Source organism: Penicillium cataractarum (assembly GCF_028827025.1).
Source record: "Penicillium cataractarum strain IBT 29864 chromosome Unknown utg000002l, whole genome shotgun sequence".
In the NCBI taxonomy this organism is placed as follows: domain Eukaryota; kingdom Fungi; phylum Ascomycota; class Eurotiomycetes; order Eurotiales; family Aspergillaceae; genus Penicillium; species Penicillium cataractarum.
In genome coordinates, this window is record NW_026622738.1 from 4442903 (window position 1) to 4458388 (window position 15486).

The 15486-nt window shown below is 47.0% G+C and overlaps 6 protein-coding genes across 6 annotated transcripts; 3 read left to right on the forward strand and 3 right to left on the reverse strand.

Moving 5' to 3' along the window:
• Positions 1 to 85: 85 nt before the first annotated feature.
• On the reverse strand, positions 86 to 783 carry N7496_003638 (putative isochorismatase family hydrolase; the record flags this gene model as incomplete). Its single annotated transcript, XM_056696569.1, is given in 2 exon segments — positions 86 to 596; positions 611 to 783. 2 exon segments carry the CDS (start codon positions 781 to 783, stop codon positions 86 to 88), a joined length of 684 nt encoding a protein of 227 aa, XP_056558781.1.
• An 878-nt stretch (positions 784 to 1661) lies between these two features.
• N7496_003639 (DUF3632 domain-containing protein) lies at positions 1662 to 2625 on the forward strand (the record flags this gene model as incomplete). Its single annotated transcript, XM_056696570.1, has 3 exons — positions 1662 to 2000; positions 2059 to 2116; positions 2171 to 2625. The coding sequence occupies 3 exons, from the start codon at positions 1662 to 1664 to the stop codon at positions 2623 to 2625; spliced, it is 852 nt and encodes a 283-aa protein (XP_056558782.1).
• A 153-nt stretch (positions 2626 to 2778) lies between these two features.
• On the reverse strand, positions 2779 to 4173 carry N7496_003640 (uncharacterized protein; the record flags this gene model as incomplete). The annotated part of the gene is made up of 1 exon (XM_056696571.1): positions 2779 to 4173. The coding sequence occupies one exon, from the start codon at positions 4171 to 4173 to the stop codon at positions 2779 to 2781; it is 1395 nt and encodes a 464-aa protein (XP_056558783.1).
• Positions 4174 to 5321: 1148 nt separating this feature from the next.
• N7496_003641 (uncharacterized protein) lies at positions 5322 to 8236 on the forward strand (the record flags this gene model as incomplete). The annotated part of the gene is made up of 2 exons (XM_056696572.1): positions 5322 to 5752; positions 5803 to 8236. 2 exons carry the CDS (start codon positions 5322 to 5324, stop codon positions 8234 to 8236), a joined length of 2865 nt encoding a protein of 954 aa, XP_056558784.1.
• A 213-nt stretch (positions 8237 to 8449) lies between these two features.
• Positions 8450 to 9818, reverse strand: N7496_003642 (fatty acid desaturase; the record flags this gene model as incomplete). Its single annotated transcript, XM_056696573.1, has 3 exons — positions 8450 to 8758; positions 8810 to 9675; positions 9731 to 9818. 3 exons carry the CDS (start codon positions 9816 to 9818, stop codon positions 8450 to 8452), a joined length of 1263 nt encoding a protein of 420 aa, XP_056558785.1.
• A 2238-nt stretch (positions 9819 to 12056) lies between these two features.
• N7496_003643 (MFS transporter) lies at positions 12057 to 13694 on the forward strand (the record flags this gene model as incomplete). The annotated part of the gene is made up of 2 exons (XM_056696574.1): positions 12057 to 13231; positions 13286 to 13694. 2 exons carry the CDS (start codon positions 12057 to 12059, stop codon positions 13692 to 13694), a joined length of 1584 nt encoding a protein of 527 aa, XP_056558786.1.
• Positions 13695 to 15486: the final 1792 nt, after the last annotated feature.

Consider the following 15486-nt stretch of genomic DNA (forward strand, 5'->3'; position numbering starts at 1 on the left):
CTACCCGAGGCTGGTATGGATATAAGGCATAGATCGCACCCGACAATGCTCGTATTTCCGAGTCCCTTTAACACACTAGGATAACTCAAGGCTTCTTGATATCTTTTAGAGCCTTGACCGCCTCCTCGGTTCCAATCACATCGGCAAACTCGCCATCAAGACTGGCAACGGAGACTTTATGCACGGTTTCCGCATCAAAATCACCCTTGCTAAACGTCGCAGTCGCATCAGAAACAAGAATAATACGCCCCTTCTCCACTCGCACCTCTTTCTCACGAGAACCATCAGATCTAAACCGAACAGGACCCTCGTCCAAAAGGCGATCGACAACGCCCAAGTTCGCCGCCATACGAACCGTAGTCGAGACACAGTGATCCGTCGTCAAACCAGCACAAATAATCTGCCTGATACCCTTCTGCCGTAAATGCGACTCAAGGCCCGTCCCGATAAACGAAGAGTTGACATTCTTCCAGAAGATAGGCTCCGACCCGTCCGCTGCCGGGACGGCAAAGTCCAGCGGTCGGATTCCCCCGCCGGATGTGACGGGTGGAGAGGCGAAGAAGGCGAGTCGGAGGAGTGAAAGACGTGAATCACCTCTAGTGGAGTCGACGATGTTGCTCGTGCATCTCGAAAAGTGGAGAGAAGTGATTGGAGGTTCGCTTCGTAGAGAGGATTGGAGCGTGAGGCGCCCCAGTGAGAAACGGTTGTCGGGTGGGTAAAGGCCGATTGGTTGTCGATGAGAATTAGAGCCGTTGGAAGACTTAGATCGATTGGGGATGTCATTTTAGAGAGGCTGAACTAAGAGTCGTTTTTTGTGATTGATCGAGGTTTGTAAAATAGAGGGGCATCGTCGTTTTTATGGCGCTTGATACGATCCGTGAGTCACCTTGCTCACTAATTACCTTATCCTCCCAAGAACAGCTTCAGGTATGTCATATAGCAATTACAAATCAACTTTATAGACCAGAATAATGAAGAGTCAATGACCAAGTCATCAAGAATCCATGTTGAAGCTATTATCTCGAGTATCATGATTGTGTGCTCCTAGGATACGTCAAGCCTGGTCCCCGCCAAGACATGATCATTTGCCCTTCTTAGCTGTTCTTAGAGCTGAGCGCTTAAATCTCGAGACCAAGAATTTCTTTTATGCAGAAGTTAGTGTTTCAAGATTTGAATAAAGTCGATCATCCCTATCACTCACTTGTGCATGGGCGACTATTTGTAAATGTGTTTTGTTCCTTCGTCATTTGACCATCTAGGAACGATTTCCGCCAAGGTCACCATCTATTCGACCTTTTCTTCAGGAAATTTCCATGGTCTGAGATGATACATAAATTAACGAACGCCAGTATGAAGAGATCAAAAGTCCCTAGTCCTGTCAAATAAAAAAAATCCTGAAACCGGCGCTAACAATTTAATGGTTCAGCCAATGCAAATACGTAGCGCCCGTGATGATTTTCTGAAAAAAGCGCTTAACCAGCGCTTGACGGCAGGCTGCAAAATCTTTTCTCAGGCACGAGCTAGACAGGTACTTAAAAAGCAGCTCTGTGTGATGTATTCCCAGTCCTTTTCTCTATTTCAATTGTCAACCTCTCAATATTTCACAGCATTCATCCAAGTACCACAAATATCGCAAATCAGACCCGCTCGTGATACACAACATGGGCCTTCACCTATCTCAGCTCTGCCGAAAGCCGTCTGGAAAGGATCGAGAAGCGAGAGAAGTGACCTCGAATATAGAGCACACGCAAGAGAAAGCCTTCGCGGTGCTGAACGATTACTTGGGCCTTGAGAGTCCATTGCCACTCGATTTGGCTGTAGAGTCCCTCTTGAAGCTCTTGCCTACGGATGCTCCCGACTCTGAGGAGATCTGTAGATTTGGAGAGGACTGCTTTGAGCTCGCTGAGATGGCTTCTTATAAAACTTTGTCACATTCGAGATTGGCCCAATTGCTTGAGGCTCTTGGTCTTTCAAGTCATTTCACATTCCTTGCCAAAGAGGTAATTATTGCCCAACCCTGCCTGTGGTCATCGCTAACAGGAGACTCGAAATTTATAGAATGGCAGAGTCTGGCGTTTCAACCTCCTCAAACATTCCATGGAAGACTTTTGCGAAGGTACTCAAATAAAACCAATCTTAAGACTTCAACGACGCTGACCACTTGCTTCAGGTCCTGATAGCGACAATCCCGACAGATATGTGAACTATAACTCATTCTTAGCTCATTTATACGAACATCGTATTTTCCCGACGGATCCCACATATGCTCTGTGGGCTATGCGTGCTGCCTTTGAAGACGAAAGAAGCCACGAGGGGAAGGAAGTTCGCAGCTCCTGGATTCTGGGAGCAGCGCAGTGGATTTTGTGGAATGGGCAAAGTATATTCAACCTCATCCTGGAGCCAGCTCTCTATGATGTAACATATGAGACTTGGCCGGATAGAGGGGCATGGGACTCTGGTAGCCTTTACAATGGCACAACCGGTCTTTCCCTCGAAAGGTGGCAGTTTTGGAAGCGGCGATTCGGGGAGGTTTCGAAGGATTCTAACGTTACAGATGAGTGCAAGATGGTCTCCGCTAGGGCCATGGCGATGATGGATCTATTTGAAAAGCATATGACGTTTTAGAGGAGGATGCGTTTAGTGCTTTGATTTTTGAACAGACGTTCGATGTTTTCCTTGTTCTGTATACACTCTTGGTTCAGATAGAAGAATTATGTACTTGTGTTCGGGATAACCCAATATTAGGACTGAGATTCCTAGGGATTTACGGGGTCATGATCAGTGTTGATAACCAAGTTTCTCCTGCTCCTCCTTCTTGGCTGCCACTATCGAGTCCATCGAAGTGTCAGTGCTACTTCCGTCATCTTTCACGTTCGAAGTAACGACCTGTCCATAATTACTCGGTGCCGCGCGATTGCAGGGAACGCCCGAACTGTCAACCAAATTCGTACATTGGTACACCTCATCTTGTAATGTCGTATCAGACATAGGCAGCCCCAGGGTATGGTTGACCGATTGAATCTCGACATTCTCAAACTTGATACCCGGGCAAGGGTGCACGTCCGAGCAATACAGCGAAGCAGCAATGTTATACCGCGAGGTGCCTTTGATGTTGGACCATGTGACATCCTCAATTGCCATCTTTGATGTGTTGCAGTTTTGCCCATTCTCAGTATAGATACACTGAGATATTTGAATAGGCAAGGCAACATTGGTCAATTCAAAGTTGCGGAACACCACATTCTTGATGAGCCCGCTGCCGCCGCCTCCACCATCGCCGTTCGAGCTGTTGTCTTCGGGAACTCCCTGCCATGTTTTGATGAAAGCTGCTTCCATGCAATTATAGCATTTGACATCTTCGAATGTGATGTTTTCCACGTAGTCGGGCATCGTAGCATACTGTCCCACAGACCCGATTGCCATACCGAAACCCCAGTGGCAGGTGACATTCCTGACAACAAGATTCGTTGTGTTTCCTTTAACAGCGATGCAGTCATCGCTGTTCGTGACGACGGCATTCTCAACAAGCAAGTTATCGCTATTCCAAGAATCATAGCCATCAGTGTTCACGGTACCCCATTCATCATCACTGGTGGCATTGACGAAAAAGTTCGTAATAGAGACGTTCTTGCTTTGCCAGACGAACGTTGCCCAGAATTGAGGTTGAATTATAGTGAGTCCGTCCACTAGAAGGTTTGTCGAATTGTAGAAGGTGATACTAATAGGCCGACCAGGTTGATTGCTTTGGTTACGGTTCTGAGTATACCAAGCCTGACCTTGGCCATTATACCAGCCACCCTCTTCGCCTCGAAATGTGACATTTGTACCGCCAAATAGCCACGCGGTAGATTGGTTTTGAAAGACAACGGAGTAGGAGTGTGAAAGCCAATATGGAATGTCCGTCGAGAAGCGGAGCTCACCCCTTAGAGACACGTCACAATTCAACAAGTTGGTCGTGTTCATAACAGAATTGACATTGAATGTATGGTTCGCAGCAAAAATGACCTTGCCATCGGTACCGCAAAGTTCGAAGGCCTTTTGAATTGAAGGGGCATCGTCGACTGCCTGGCCATTATTTTTCAGAGATTCCGGGTATAGTGTGCAGGTTTTATCTTTGTTGACAACATAACCAGCTGCCAGAGTGGCTAATGATAGTGGAAGCCACGGGCGCATTATGAGTTGAATAGAGGCTTATTCGCCGTCAAATCCAGATCTTAGCGGTTGTAATGCACTGGAATCAAGAGAAAAGTCGCGTTCCAAGGGGTGCCGTCTTTATACGTGCGGCATGCATCCGATGCCTCCTGTCAGCTGTGCCTTGTCATCGGATTTACCCCTGTGATTGCTTTGTCGACCGCATCACAAAAACAAAGGTTACATCTTTCCCCGCAGCTATCTATTAGAACTAGTGCGACCGGAATCGGGTGATAGGGATCCAATCACCAAAGACCCCTCACAGCGCAAGATCTTGGCTCGGCCCACGCGGTCTAAGCGTCCAAGGTAGGGTGAGATCATCAGATACCGAGAGGGGCGTTGGAGCCCTGCACGCTTTCATATGGAGCTGTTATATTATTGATCATTCGATGGCTTCTCTTGCTTGGTCCCCACCTTCTTTCAGGTTTCAGTCAGACCCTTGTTGTTAGGATCCACTGTGTATAATCTTTCATAAATTGGAGAAAGGCGCCGTATTAGCATTCGCGACCCTTTTTCAATAGGTGCGTTGCTCATAACAATAGCCTCAATTTTGCCAGATCTGTCGCTCACGATACTATCTTTTCTTTCATGAAAACTAGTGTCATTTCCAGGCCTGAGGAATACTCTTGCTTCGTCGGTCTCCCCCAGACCTGTCTGTATTAGCCGAAGAATGCGGTTTGCGGTAGTTTCAGCAACACACTGTTTTTGAGTGCTGCTGATAACTCTACTCATCTGAGTAGGTACATAAGGTACTCAAAGCACGTGGACTTGCACATTTGCCGGCCCGTCCTATGGTTGGTGGCTTCATTTTACGGCCATTTCATCCGCTCCAAGTATCCAAAGTGTCGTCATGTGAATAGTTCTACCATCCTAAAGATCAAAGCAATTGCTCTATGGGTCTTGAAGCATCATACATATGACTTTACTGCTATACTATTCGTTACTCGTGCATGAAAACTGTATCGATATCGTATCGGTACCTATGATTGCCCTCGAATCATGTTGTGTTTAAAGCCGCCATCGTACTTCAGCCCCAGCGGGGCTGAGCAACAACCAAATAATTTCCATCGCCATAGCTACCCATTACCGCTACATCATTCTCTTCTAATTGCAACGATCGCATCGCGAAAATGGTCCTCGATCCATTCACTTCACTGTCTTTGGCTTGTGCGGTATGCCAGTTCCTTCACTTTTCTGGCACGTTGTTCTCCAAGTCGCGCAAGATCTACAAGAGTGCTACGGGATACGATGAAGGCACCGACTCTTTGTTGGGCATCACCAACGATCTGCACTCACTGACGGCGAATTTGAAGCCGCCCATCGATCCAAATTCCTTGACACCCGAAGAAACGGAGCTTGTCAACCTTGGCGACAGGTGCAAACGAACCGCTAATGAGCTTCTCTTGGTTCTGAATGATCTGCAGGACAGCAACACTTCGCGATGGAGCAGTTTTCGAGCCGCCTTGAAAACAATGTGGAAACAAGACCGCATCGATGAAATGGCCAAAAAACTCGAGTCGTATCGATTGCAGCTTATCCTCCGCCTGACGATCATGCAGAGGTAAGCCATATGGAATTTCCTAATGAAGCAAGATGCTGACATGGATACAGCTTTAATGGTGGAAATATGCGTATTATGGACGAATTACTCGAAACCAACAACCTGCTTCGAGCTGGGTTGGCGCCATCGATCCAAGACTTGAGAAAAACGGTGATGGAATCCATGGAGACACTGAGAGCGGACTTTGAGCGACAAAGCAAAATGTTCATGCTTGCTCAGAAGCAGGAAAAAGGCGAGAATTCCCAGCCCCGACAGCAAGTGAAATGGCAACAAGAAATCCAACAACTGGAAGCTCTTCCGACTGTCGATATCACCGCAATCACGGAAAAAGTGATGACCTCGGCCCTTGCCAGTAATAATATGGCTATACAATTATTCGTCATGCGAAGTCTTCGCTTTGATGGTATGGAGTTACGTCGGTCTCAAGTAACAGAGGCCCACAAGCGCACGTACAGCTGGGCTTACATATCGGACTTCTCGGAATGGATGGTTTCTGAGGACCCTCTCTTCTGGATAAGTGGGAAACCCGGTTCGGGCAAAAGCACTCTAATGAAGTACCTGGCCAGCAGCCCTGATACATCTGATCACCTACGCAAATGGGCAGGCACAAGAAATTTGGTCATTATTGATTACTTCTTTTGGATCAATGGTACCGATCTCCATCGCTCGCAGGAGGGTCTACTTCGATCTTTATTGTTTGACATCTTCCGGAAGTGTCCTGAACTTATTGAAACAACATTTCCAGAGCAATGGAATGACTCCTTGAATTTGAATTATGACTTCAATGAATTATCAATGCCGTGGAGTCGCCGGGAGCTGCTAAGCGGCTTACAAAAGATCACCCAACAGACGGCTTCGTCCAATGCGTTCTGTATCTTCATCGATGGTTTGGATGAATATGAGGGCGAACATGAGGATCTGGTCAATCTACTTTCGTACATGGCTAAGACATCCCCAATCAAGCTCTGTGTGGCAAGCAGACCTTGGAACATTTTTGAGAAAGCCCTGGGGAAAAACTCGACACGCAAGCTCTACCTGGAGAACCTGAACAGGCCTGACATCGAGCTTTATGTGAAGAACCAACTGCAAGACCGTGCTGATTTTAAAGCTTTGGCACTATCTAATCCAGATGCCACAGAACTGGCTTCAGATATTGTTCAACGTTCAAATGGCGTTTTTCTCTGGGTCTATCTGGTCGTCCTTTTGGTCAAACAAGGCCTAGTCAATGAGGACCGAATCGTGGACCTGAAGCGTCGCGTGAGTGCTTATCCAGCCGACCTCAACGACCTTTTCAAACATATCATGGACTCCTTGGACACGTTCTATCAAGCACAAATTGCTCGTGGATTTTCTATAGCACTGGCTGCAAAGAACCCGCTCTCGGTTGTCAGCTTCTGGTACCTTGATGAGTTAGAGCTAGATGCTAGTGTTGCCATCACCAAGCAGGTTGACTACTCAGCTGAGAAGAGAGGAAGACTGAAGGATTTCTGGAAAGAAGAGGTTCGCAAAGTAACGGCACGTCTTAACGGGCGCTTTAAAGGGTTCCTGGAGATTGTGAAGACGGGCAAGTGGGAAACACCGTCTGAACTCAGGGTCGATTTTCTCCATCGGACGGTGCGAGACTTCCTTGTCACAGAAGATTGCCAGCGAGTTCTGAAAGAATGGACGCCCTCCAGCTTTGATGTCCACTCTGTACTTTGCAATATTCAACTTGCTGAGGCAAAAGAGCTAGACCCAAGACTTGCAGATCCGGTACATTTGGAGCGACTGACAGAAGGCATATTTTACTCTGCACAGCAATACGAGAAATGTCATCAAAAGTCGCTCAACACAGTGCTTGAACATCTTGACCGTACGATTGCGGGATACGGTCATGTGAGGTATCCTTGGGAGAATCTGGGCCTTCCTCTCACAGACGCTGAGAACTTCAACGTGTCCGCCGTGTTGAGCAATATGGCCCATTTTATCTCGAATCGCTTTGAGACGGACAGTATCAGCGAGGAAGAGAGATTGAGAAGCCTTGAAATGATTTTCAAGGTTACTCGAACTTCAGCTGCAGAGGATTTGCACGACCTACCATCTAGTATAGAAGTAGTTGGCAACCCTCTAGATATGATTCTCCTGCTGGTGGAGACTCGCCCCCTAGTTAGTCGTATCCCGTTCGAAGTGGTATGGACAGGCATGCGGGAGTACGGAACCGCGACCATCCGGAGTATTTTGCGATGCCTGTGCAGGAATGGGCTTGTGGATCTCGAAGAATTCCAGCAGCAGTCTGCAGCAGTCACAATACTAACCACTCCGCAGGATGCGAAGGAGCTCGAGGAAATGACCCGTATAGCGTGGAAAGGGGCTACAAGGTCGCCACATCCACAAACTCAATTGAAACAGACTTCGCGCCCTCATATTCATCCTCCTGAAAAGACAATATTCAACAAAAAGAAGGGCAAATTGCACAGATGGCTTGGGAAGGTCAGATCTGGCTGATTGATAATCGATGAATCATTAGCGTACGTCCAAATTGTGCTCAAAAGCTTTGTTATTGGAAGGTATGGGATTTATAGCGTTCTTTTTACCGAAGCAGCAGCCTAGTATGAGTTGTGGCATCTATTTGGTACAGTCTATCAATAAATCCGGTTCATCAAATACGAAATCCGCTTCGGCACTTCCAGCCAAGAGAACTTTGAACTTAGATGATCCTTAGCGATGTTTCTTGGTATCGGGATGCGGGAACCGCCGAGTCCTGCCGCGCAGCATTTCTGCCCGTTGCTCCAAAGTCATGTTGACCTGGTCACCCATCGGAATCAGGCACTTTGCAAGGTGAGTGTAGTCTTTGCGCAGCAAATACACGGTAATGAAGATGTAGTCAATGTTCCGGAAGACCAAGGCCCTTTCCTCAGCATAGCGGTCTTTGCCCTTGACGAATGCCACAGGGTGATCTCTCCAGTGGCGACGAGGATTCAAGTGGTGAGAAGTGTGGTACCCATCGTTGAATGAGTATCGATTGCTCTGGACCTATGTTAGCATATCAACACTAGGAAAAAATTAACCAATGCTTACCGGAACATCAATCAAGGTGATACTCGAGCGGTAATCCGAGTCAGGGTCGATAGGGTCCACGAAAGCGTGCTGGCCCCAATTTCCCACCATCAGGCCACAGCGCATGACTGTGAGAGGGAGAATGAGCACAAAGACGGTTGCGCGAGCATTAACGTAGTTGTAGAGCAAGTAGATGGTCGCGTAGTTGCCGAGTTCCCAGAATGCAGCCCTGCAGGCATATTTGAACTGGCCTTTCCTCCAAAAGTAGAGGGGAAGCTCCATCCAAATGAAGAAGAAGAATCGCCCGACATAACAGGCAAAGTCGAATCCACTGTCACGATCATAGAACATAGTCGTGCTCAGATCCTGCTCACCATTGCCCTCGACGTGATGGTGTTTTATGTGGTGGTAGTAATAGGAATTCCACGTGTGCCCGAGCATCGGGTCCAATACGTAGGGGAAGAGGGCGTCGAAGAGCCAGTATCCAGGGGCCAGGACACCGTTCATGTGAATGTGTTGGTGCTTCATCAAGGTGAAAGCTCCACAGTACCATAATTGCATGACCCAATGCAAAACACCATGGAACCAGGAAAAGCGATAATACAAAAAGATGGCGCTTGGCACAATGGTAGTGAAATACAGCAAAAGATGGGTCAACATGACAACATCGGTGGGAAAGCGCACAACTCCTTGGGCCCACTTCTGATAGGGCTGCAAGACATAGCGCTGGAGAGCCACAGGCAGTTTAGCCCGGAGCACTGGGGTATCCCAAAACTGGAAGATTGTAGGATCGAAATCAGGATGCGATGCATCGTTCATATCCTGGAGCTTCTGGATGACATCTTCATCGCTGGGCTTTTGTTGTGTAGATGATGTCCCTGTTTCCCCTTGTTTGTTGTTAGTGAGCTGTCAGAAGGCCAACTAGGAGACGGAGATACGCACCTTTTGAGCCTGGCTTATCAACGAGTGTGTCGAGTACGAGATGATCTGCGATGGTAAGCTCAGGATCCACGTATGTGGCGGGATCCATGCTGGGCGACTGAAACGATGGGATTCTTAGTATTATTTGGATCGGAACTGCAGGTAATTGACACACACTCACGATGATGAGCGGAAGCCTCGGGAACACGCTATTCCATCGAAGTCACTGGGATTTTGGAAAAGTAATGTAGATCTGAAAGAACTGAAATGATAAATGGGCAAACAATAATTCAACTCCCGAGTCGTCTTCTCCGTGAGGACAACGCGTGGTCAGGGGTGGGAAGAGTTTTCCCGTGCTCAGAGTGTGGGTCCCGAATGAGCTGACACTTTAACAATCCAAGTGAGCTTAGAGGGGCAGCGGGGGCCTGATGGTGTATATTGATTCATATTTAGATTATTTTCTATACAAATTGCTAGCATAGGTATTTAGGTTGAGTTTTTGATGCTTAATAGCAGCTAGTTCTTGTCTATAGTCTGTAAGAAACTACCGTAGAGCGACCCTCCATTTAGGGGGTTTGCGGGTTGCTCCACGGTCGGAATGGGAGCTAAAGCTCGATGAAAACATTGTCCCCCTGAGTATCCCTAGGCTCCCGCAATAATCGGTAAACAACGTGAAAGTCAGTCAACAAGATAGATAGAAGAGCCTAATCAGACATCTTCTTAAACACTCATAGTTCATGGAAAGAGGAGGATTCCAGACCCTAGAATATAATCACCAATCACTGGTCCCTAACATCGGGGATTTTTTGAAAATAATTGGCTCTCTTAATTGCAAAATAACGATTCTGCGTTTGCAGTTTGCACATCCCTGCCGTTAAATCTGACCTAAAAATACGCGCCTAAGAGCAGGGGCCTCCTAACTAGACCGAATATAGTAACCAGCTCACCGATCGGCATGTTTCGCGTTCGCTTCATTGCTCGATTAGCATAAACTATGAGGCCCTTCGTGAACCTTCAGTTTCAGACAATATCAAATCATAAGACATCATAATGTTCAAGCTAGAATAAAATCCTAGGAGACAAAGAGGCATTTAATGATTATCAGTGTGGCATAAAAGGTTCAACATGTAGCAAACGATGTTCATAAATGTAGCCCTATGGTAATCTGTCCCTTCCCGATGGCCATACTCACAATATATAGGATGAAATCAAACTGGTAAGCTCTCTTTTAGGCTATAGATTTTAGTTAAGTATACTTATATCTAATCCATTTAAATAATATATTAAACTAATATGACTGGGAATTATGGTACTCCCTTAATGACTACATATAACTTCTTTAGTGACTGAATTTCATGGCAAACCCTCCCAAGCTTTCCTATGATAGGCGTCTAGACAGTCAGTCTTAGATGTTCTACGGGCTCCAAATTCAACCCCTGAGTAAATATTCGCACAGGTTAACATACCTCTTAAGCTTAATACTTACGAAACAAGATAAATATACGTCGACTCGGGGATATTTGCATTAACCCCTAAAATGAGCATATAATGGTACTAAAAGAGAAGCGACGTTTGAGTAATGCAAATTATCTCGACCTGGTTCGCGGTATAGATTTCGATTGAGTGACACCTAGCTCTATCTAGGACCGGAAGCAAAAAACGCATTATGTTTAAATTGAGAAGGCTGGACTGCTTAGGAGAGATATTTTGTTAGTGTTTCGTCGTACTAAAGCTGATAACAAGACTGTTGAAGGTACTGAGAAGCAAACATGATTGGATAACCCCGCTGACAGGCAGAAAGATACCACGAGCCTTGCAAGGCTCGTAGGTGCATACCTGATTAGCTCAAGGATATCTTTATGCCCATGGCCACTCAAACGTGAGATCATGATGATTACGAGATGTGCGGGACCAGCCGCGCCATCTATGTACAGCACTAGCTCCGAGGGTCGCCATCAAGGTCTACAGACGAACCACGATCTCCCTAAGTATCCCCAACCAAATTATGTAGGCATCAAATCAAAATCTGATCAATCTACTTTCAATCGGTACTTTTTCTTGTTATCAGTCACCGCCACCAGCAGTTCCATGTTCAAGTGATCTCATCTCGGGACTCGGCACAGGTGCGGAGATAGACCCCGGTCTTAAAGGCGATATCCATTCGCTGACTGCGGGGCCCCAAGGATTTAGGTACATCGCAATATTATTAATTCTCCCAATGCACGTTTAGCCTGTCATAAGGGAAACGGTGATTATTGCATGCGTATTCTAGGTGCTTGGCTCATTCATATTTCCCCCGCACCAACATTACGGGCATGAAGCTCTTCATTCTCCCACAGTAGTCGCGATGACACCCATCTCGCGCGTATTGTCCCGTGCGGTCAATAAACCATACAGAACGAAAGATCTCACAGATGAGACTCCGCCTACTCTTGATGAGGATGGATACGTTAGCTTTGGTCCGGGGGATATTGAGAACCCTCGGAATTGGTCGATGCGCCGTCGAGCTGGTGTGACAATGGCTGCGGTGCTTCTAGTTGTGAATGCCACTTTCGCCTCGAGTTCGCCGAGTGGATGTTTCCCATCAATCGCTGAGCATTTCGATATTTCCAACGAAGTTGCAGGCTTGACGATTACCCTATTCCTGCTAGGGTATTGTGCTGGGCCGTTGATTTTCGCTCCGCTGAGCGAGTTCTACGGTCGCCGATGGATCTTCTACATTACCTTTCTGCTCTATCTTGTCTTTAACTTTCTATGTGCATTCCCGCCGAATTTTGGAAGCTTGTTGGTCGGGAGATTTTTGACGGGAACGTTTGTGTCTGCCCCGTTGAGTAACTGCCCAGGTGTTTTGGCCGATGTATGGAATCCGCTGGAGCGTGCCAATGCGATGGCTGGTTTCTCGGCGATGGTCTGGATTGGGCCAGCACTCGGACCTGTGGTAGCAGGTTTCCTCCAGTTGAAAGAGGATTGGAGATGGAGCTTCTATGTGCTTCTCTGGCTCGGTGGAGCATCGGCTGTCATAATGTTGACGATTCCCGAGACTTACGCGCCGATTGTCCTGTATCACAAAGCACGACGGATCCGCGATGCACAGATACCCGGATATGAAAACGTGAAAGCCCCAGTTGAGGACAGTGATCGGACACTCGTGGGCATCTATAAGGTTGCTCTGACTCGGCCATGGATTATTCTGTTCGACCCGATATCCTTGCTGTGCGCAATTTACCTGGCGTTTGTCTACACGTTGCTTTACATGTTGTTCACCATATACCCCATCGTGTTTCAGGAGAGACGGGGCTGGAACTCTGGCGTTGGGGAGCTGCCGTTGCTAGGAACCGTTGTGGGTGCTCTATTCGGCGGTGCTATTGTTTTAGCAGACACTCGGATGCGTCAAAAAAAGGTCGACAACGGTACAACTAAGATGGAAGATGCTGAGCCAGAAGACCGTCTACCGTTGGCGATGGGTGGAGGCATCGCCTTTGCCGCAACCATGTTCTGGTTCGCCTGGTCGGCCGAGTTCAAGTTAGTCGCTCGATACGAAAAAAAAACTGCTGATATAAGCTGACTTTGACATAGCTCTGTCCATTGGATTGTACCAACCCTTGCTGGAGTTTTTCTGTCGAGTGCCCTGCTGCTCATCTTCGTCGGGTTTCTGAATTACCTCGTGGACGTTTATCAGATGTACGCTGCATCTGCCATTGCTGCGAACACGATCGCTCGTTCTGCCTGTGGAGCGGCAGCACCACTTTTCACATCCCAGATGTTCGCGGCGTTGGGTGTGGGAGGAGGAGGCAGTTTGCTCGCGGGTGTTGCCACTCTCCTTGCCGCTATTCCCTTTCTGTTCTATAAGTATGGGAAACAAATTAGAATGCGGAGCAAATTTGCCCCGGCTAACAAACAGGAACGGCCTGTGGAAGAGGATAAGGATGAAGAGCGTGGACTGGCAGATGGAACTGTCGGCAGTAGTGTCTTGGGGGCGCAATAGAACATGGGATTTTGAGCCTAGAGGAGGATATGAAAACCGCCAGAGGGATGGAGAAGAACACAAATGGAATAAAGAGCCGCTCGGGCTTGAATTATGTGAATTGTTTTAGAATTCATCAGCCACACCGTTCATCTTGGCAAATCAACTGTCAAGAAGCTGTATCGACTCTACAGTGCCGCCCGTTGTTGCCTTCTATATTGGAAACATTGCCATACTTTTCAACCCCTATGTGGTGGTTATTTCCTTATCTAAAACTTTATTTCAGGTTTTTATGGTAATAAGGGAAAAATATAGAAATAGAATGATGTACTGTTACATGGCTAAACATAACCACATTCCATATCCAAAACCACCCACCCAACCCACCATAGGATCACTCACAGAACTGACTATTCGTCGGGCCATATTTCTCGCATACCTGGCTTGATGCTTGAGATCGTATGCACAAATTCAGTTTCGAGCCAGGGATCCCAATCCCAATCAATCCACTCTGACAACGAATCTCCTTTGCTTCTGCTTTCCTTCCACCGAAGGACCGGCGAAACGTATTCTCCCAGAAAATAATTCAACTGTAACAAAAAGGGTTCATCTCGTCTGCAGTTGAAAAGGGCATGGGCGAAATCAATGAACACGACACTAGTTCTGTCGCTATCTAAGGAGCTTATGATGATATTGCGTGGTTCAAGATCGGTAAGCCAAATGTCTCTTTGAAATATCCGGCTCTCAAGGTCCACAATAGACTTCAAAATGCTTTGACGAACTGATTTTGAAAAATTCCTCGGCTTAGTATCTGCCATGGTAATACCTTCAATACGGTCGACCAAAATCATTCGAACTGTCCGTGTTTGCACTGAATTCACAGGTAGACTCAAGGAGTATGACCCATAGTATCTCGGAATCCCTTGACCTTGGAAGTTCGCTAAGGGCTAGGTATGTATTGGCCTCATGAGTGTAGTATTTATCCACGCAGAGGAATAGGTTAAGGTACCCTTCGTCATCATCGAAATAAAGTGGGTCGTATACTTTTGCAACAAGTACTATGCCTTTCTGAGGAAGCAACTGTGATGTTGACTCAAAGTCTAGTAGTCGGACCGTGAATACCTAAGAATTATGGCCATCACCCCCTTTCAAGACGTCGATGGCCTCTAAGCTGACCATGTCATATCCCTCTTTGCCGGGCAAAGGGGGATGCTTTAAGCATCGGTCGATTGGACGTAGTATCCTTCTCTCTGCGCGGTCACTTTCACTATTGATACAGCAGTCTCGCACTACCGGCGTGGGACTCGAAGCAGTGTGAGATCTTGCGGTGAATCTCCACTCGGGAGTATATGGCACTGGCGGCTTAGGGAGTTCCGTTGACCGAGGTCCAAACAAAGGCGTGAGCGGTTGCATTTCGAAGTTTGTGTTGGAGCTCTGAAAGGGTGAGCGGGCTAACTTCGCTCATCTCTCGGAACAATGGTTTCCGGAGCACCATGATACATCACTAGGCCATCTAATTAACTGTCGGGTTTTCGTAATATCGCATTGCTATTTTGGTGATACTGCTCGAAATACCTAGCAAAGCCACTAGTACTACCGCTTATTAGCTCCTCAATGGTTTTTTGAGTGTCAGAAGTTAAACCAAGATGACGTACTGCTTCTAGCAGTCACAATGTAGACGCAGAGCCCCAAACAGTCTGTATCGTTGAAAGGTCGGTCCACGATTTTCCATTGAGCCGGATGCCAACTACCAAGCTTAAAAGGAGTGGTAGTAGAACGACGATTGATGTTCTAGTCATAGACTAGTCTCGCA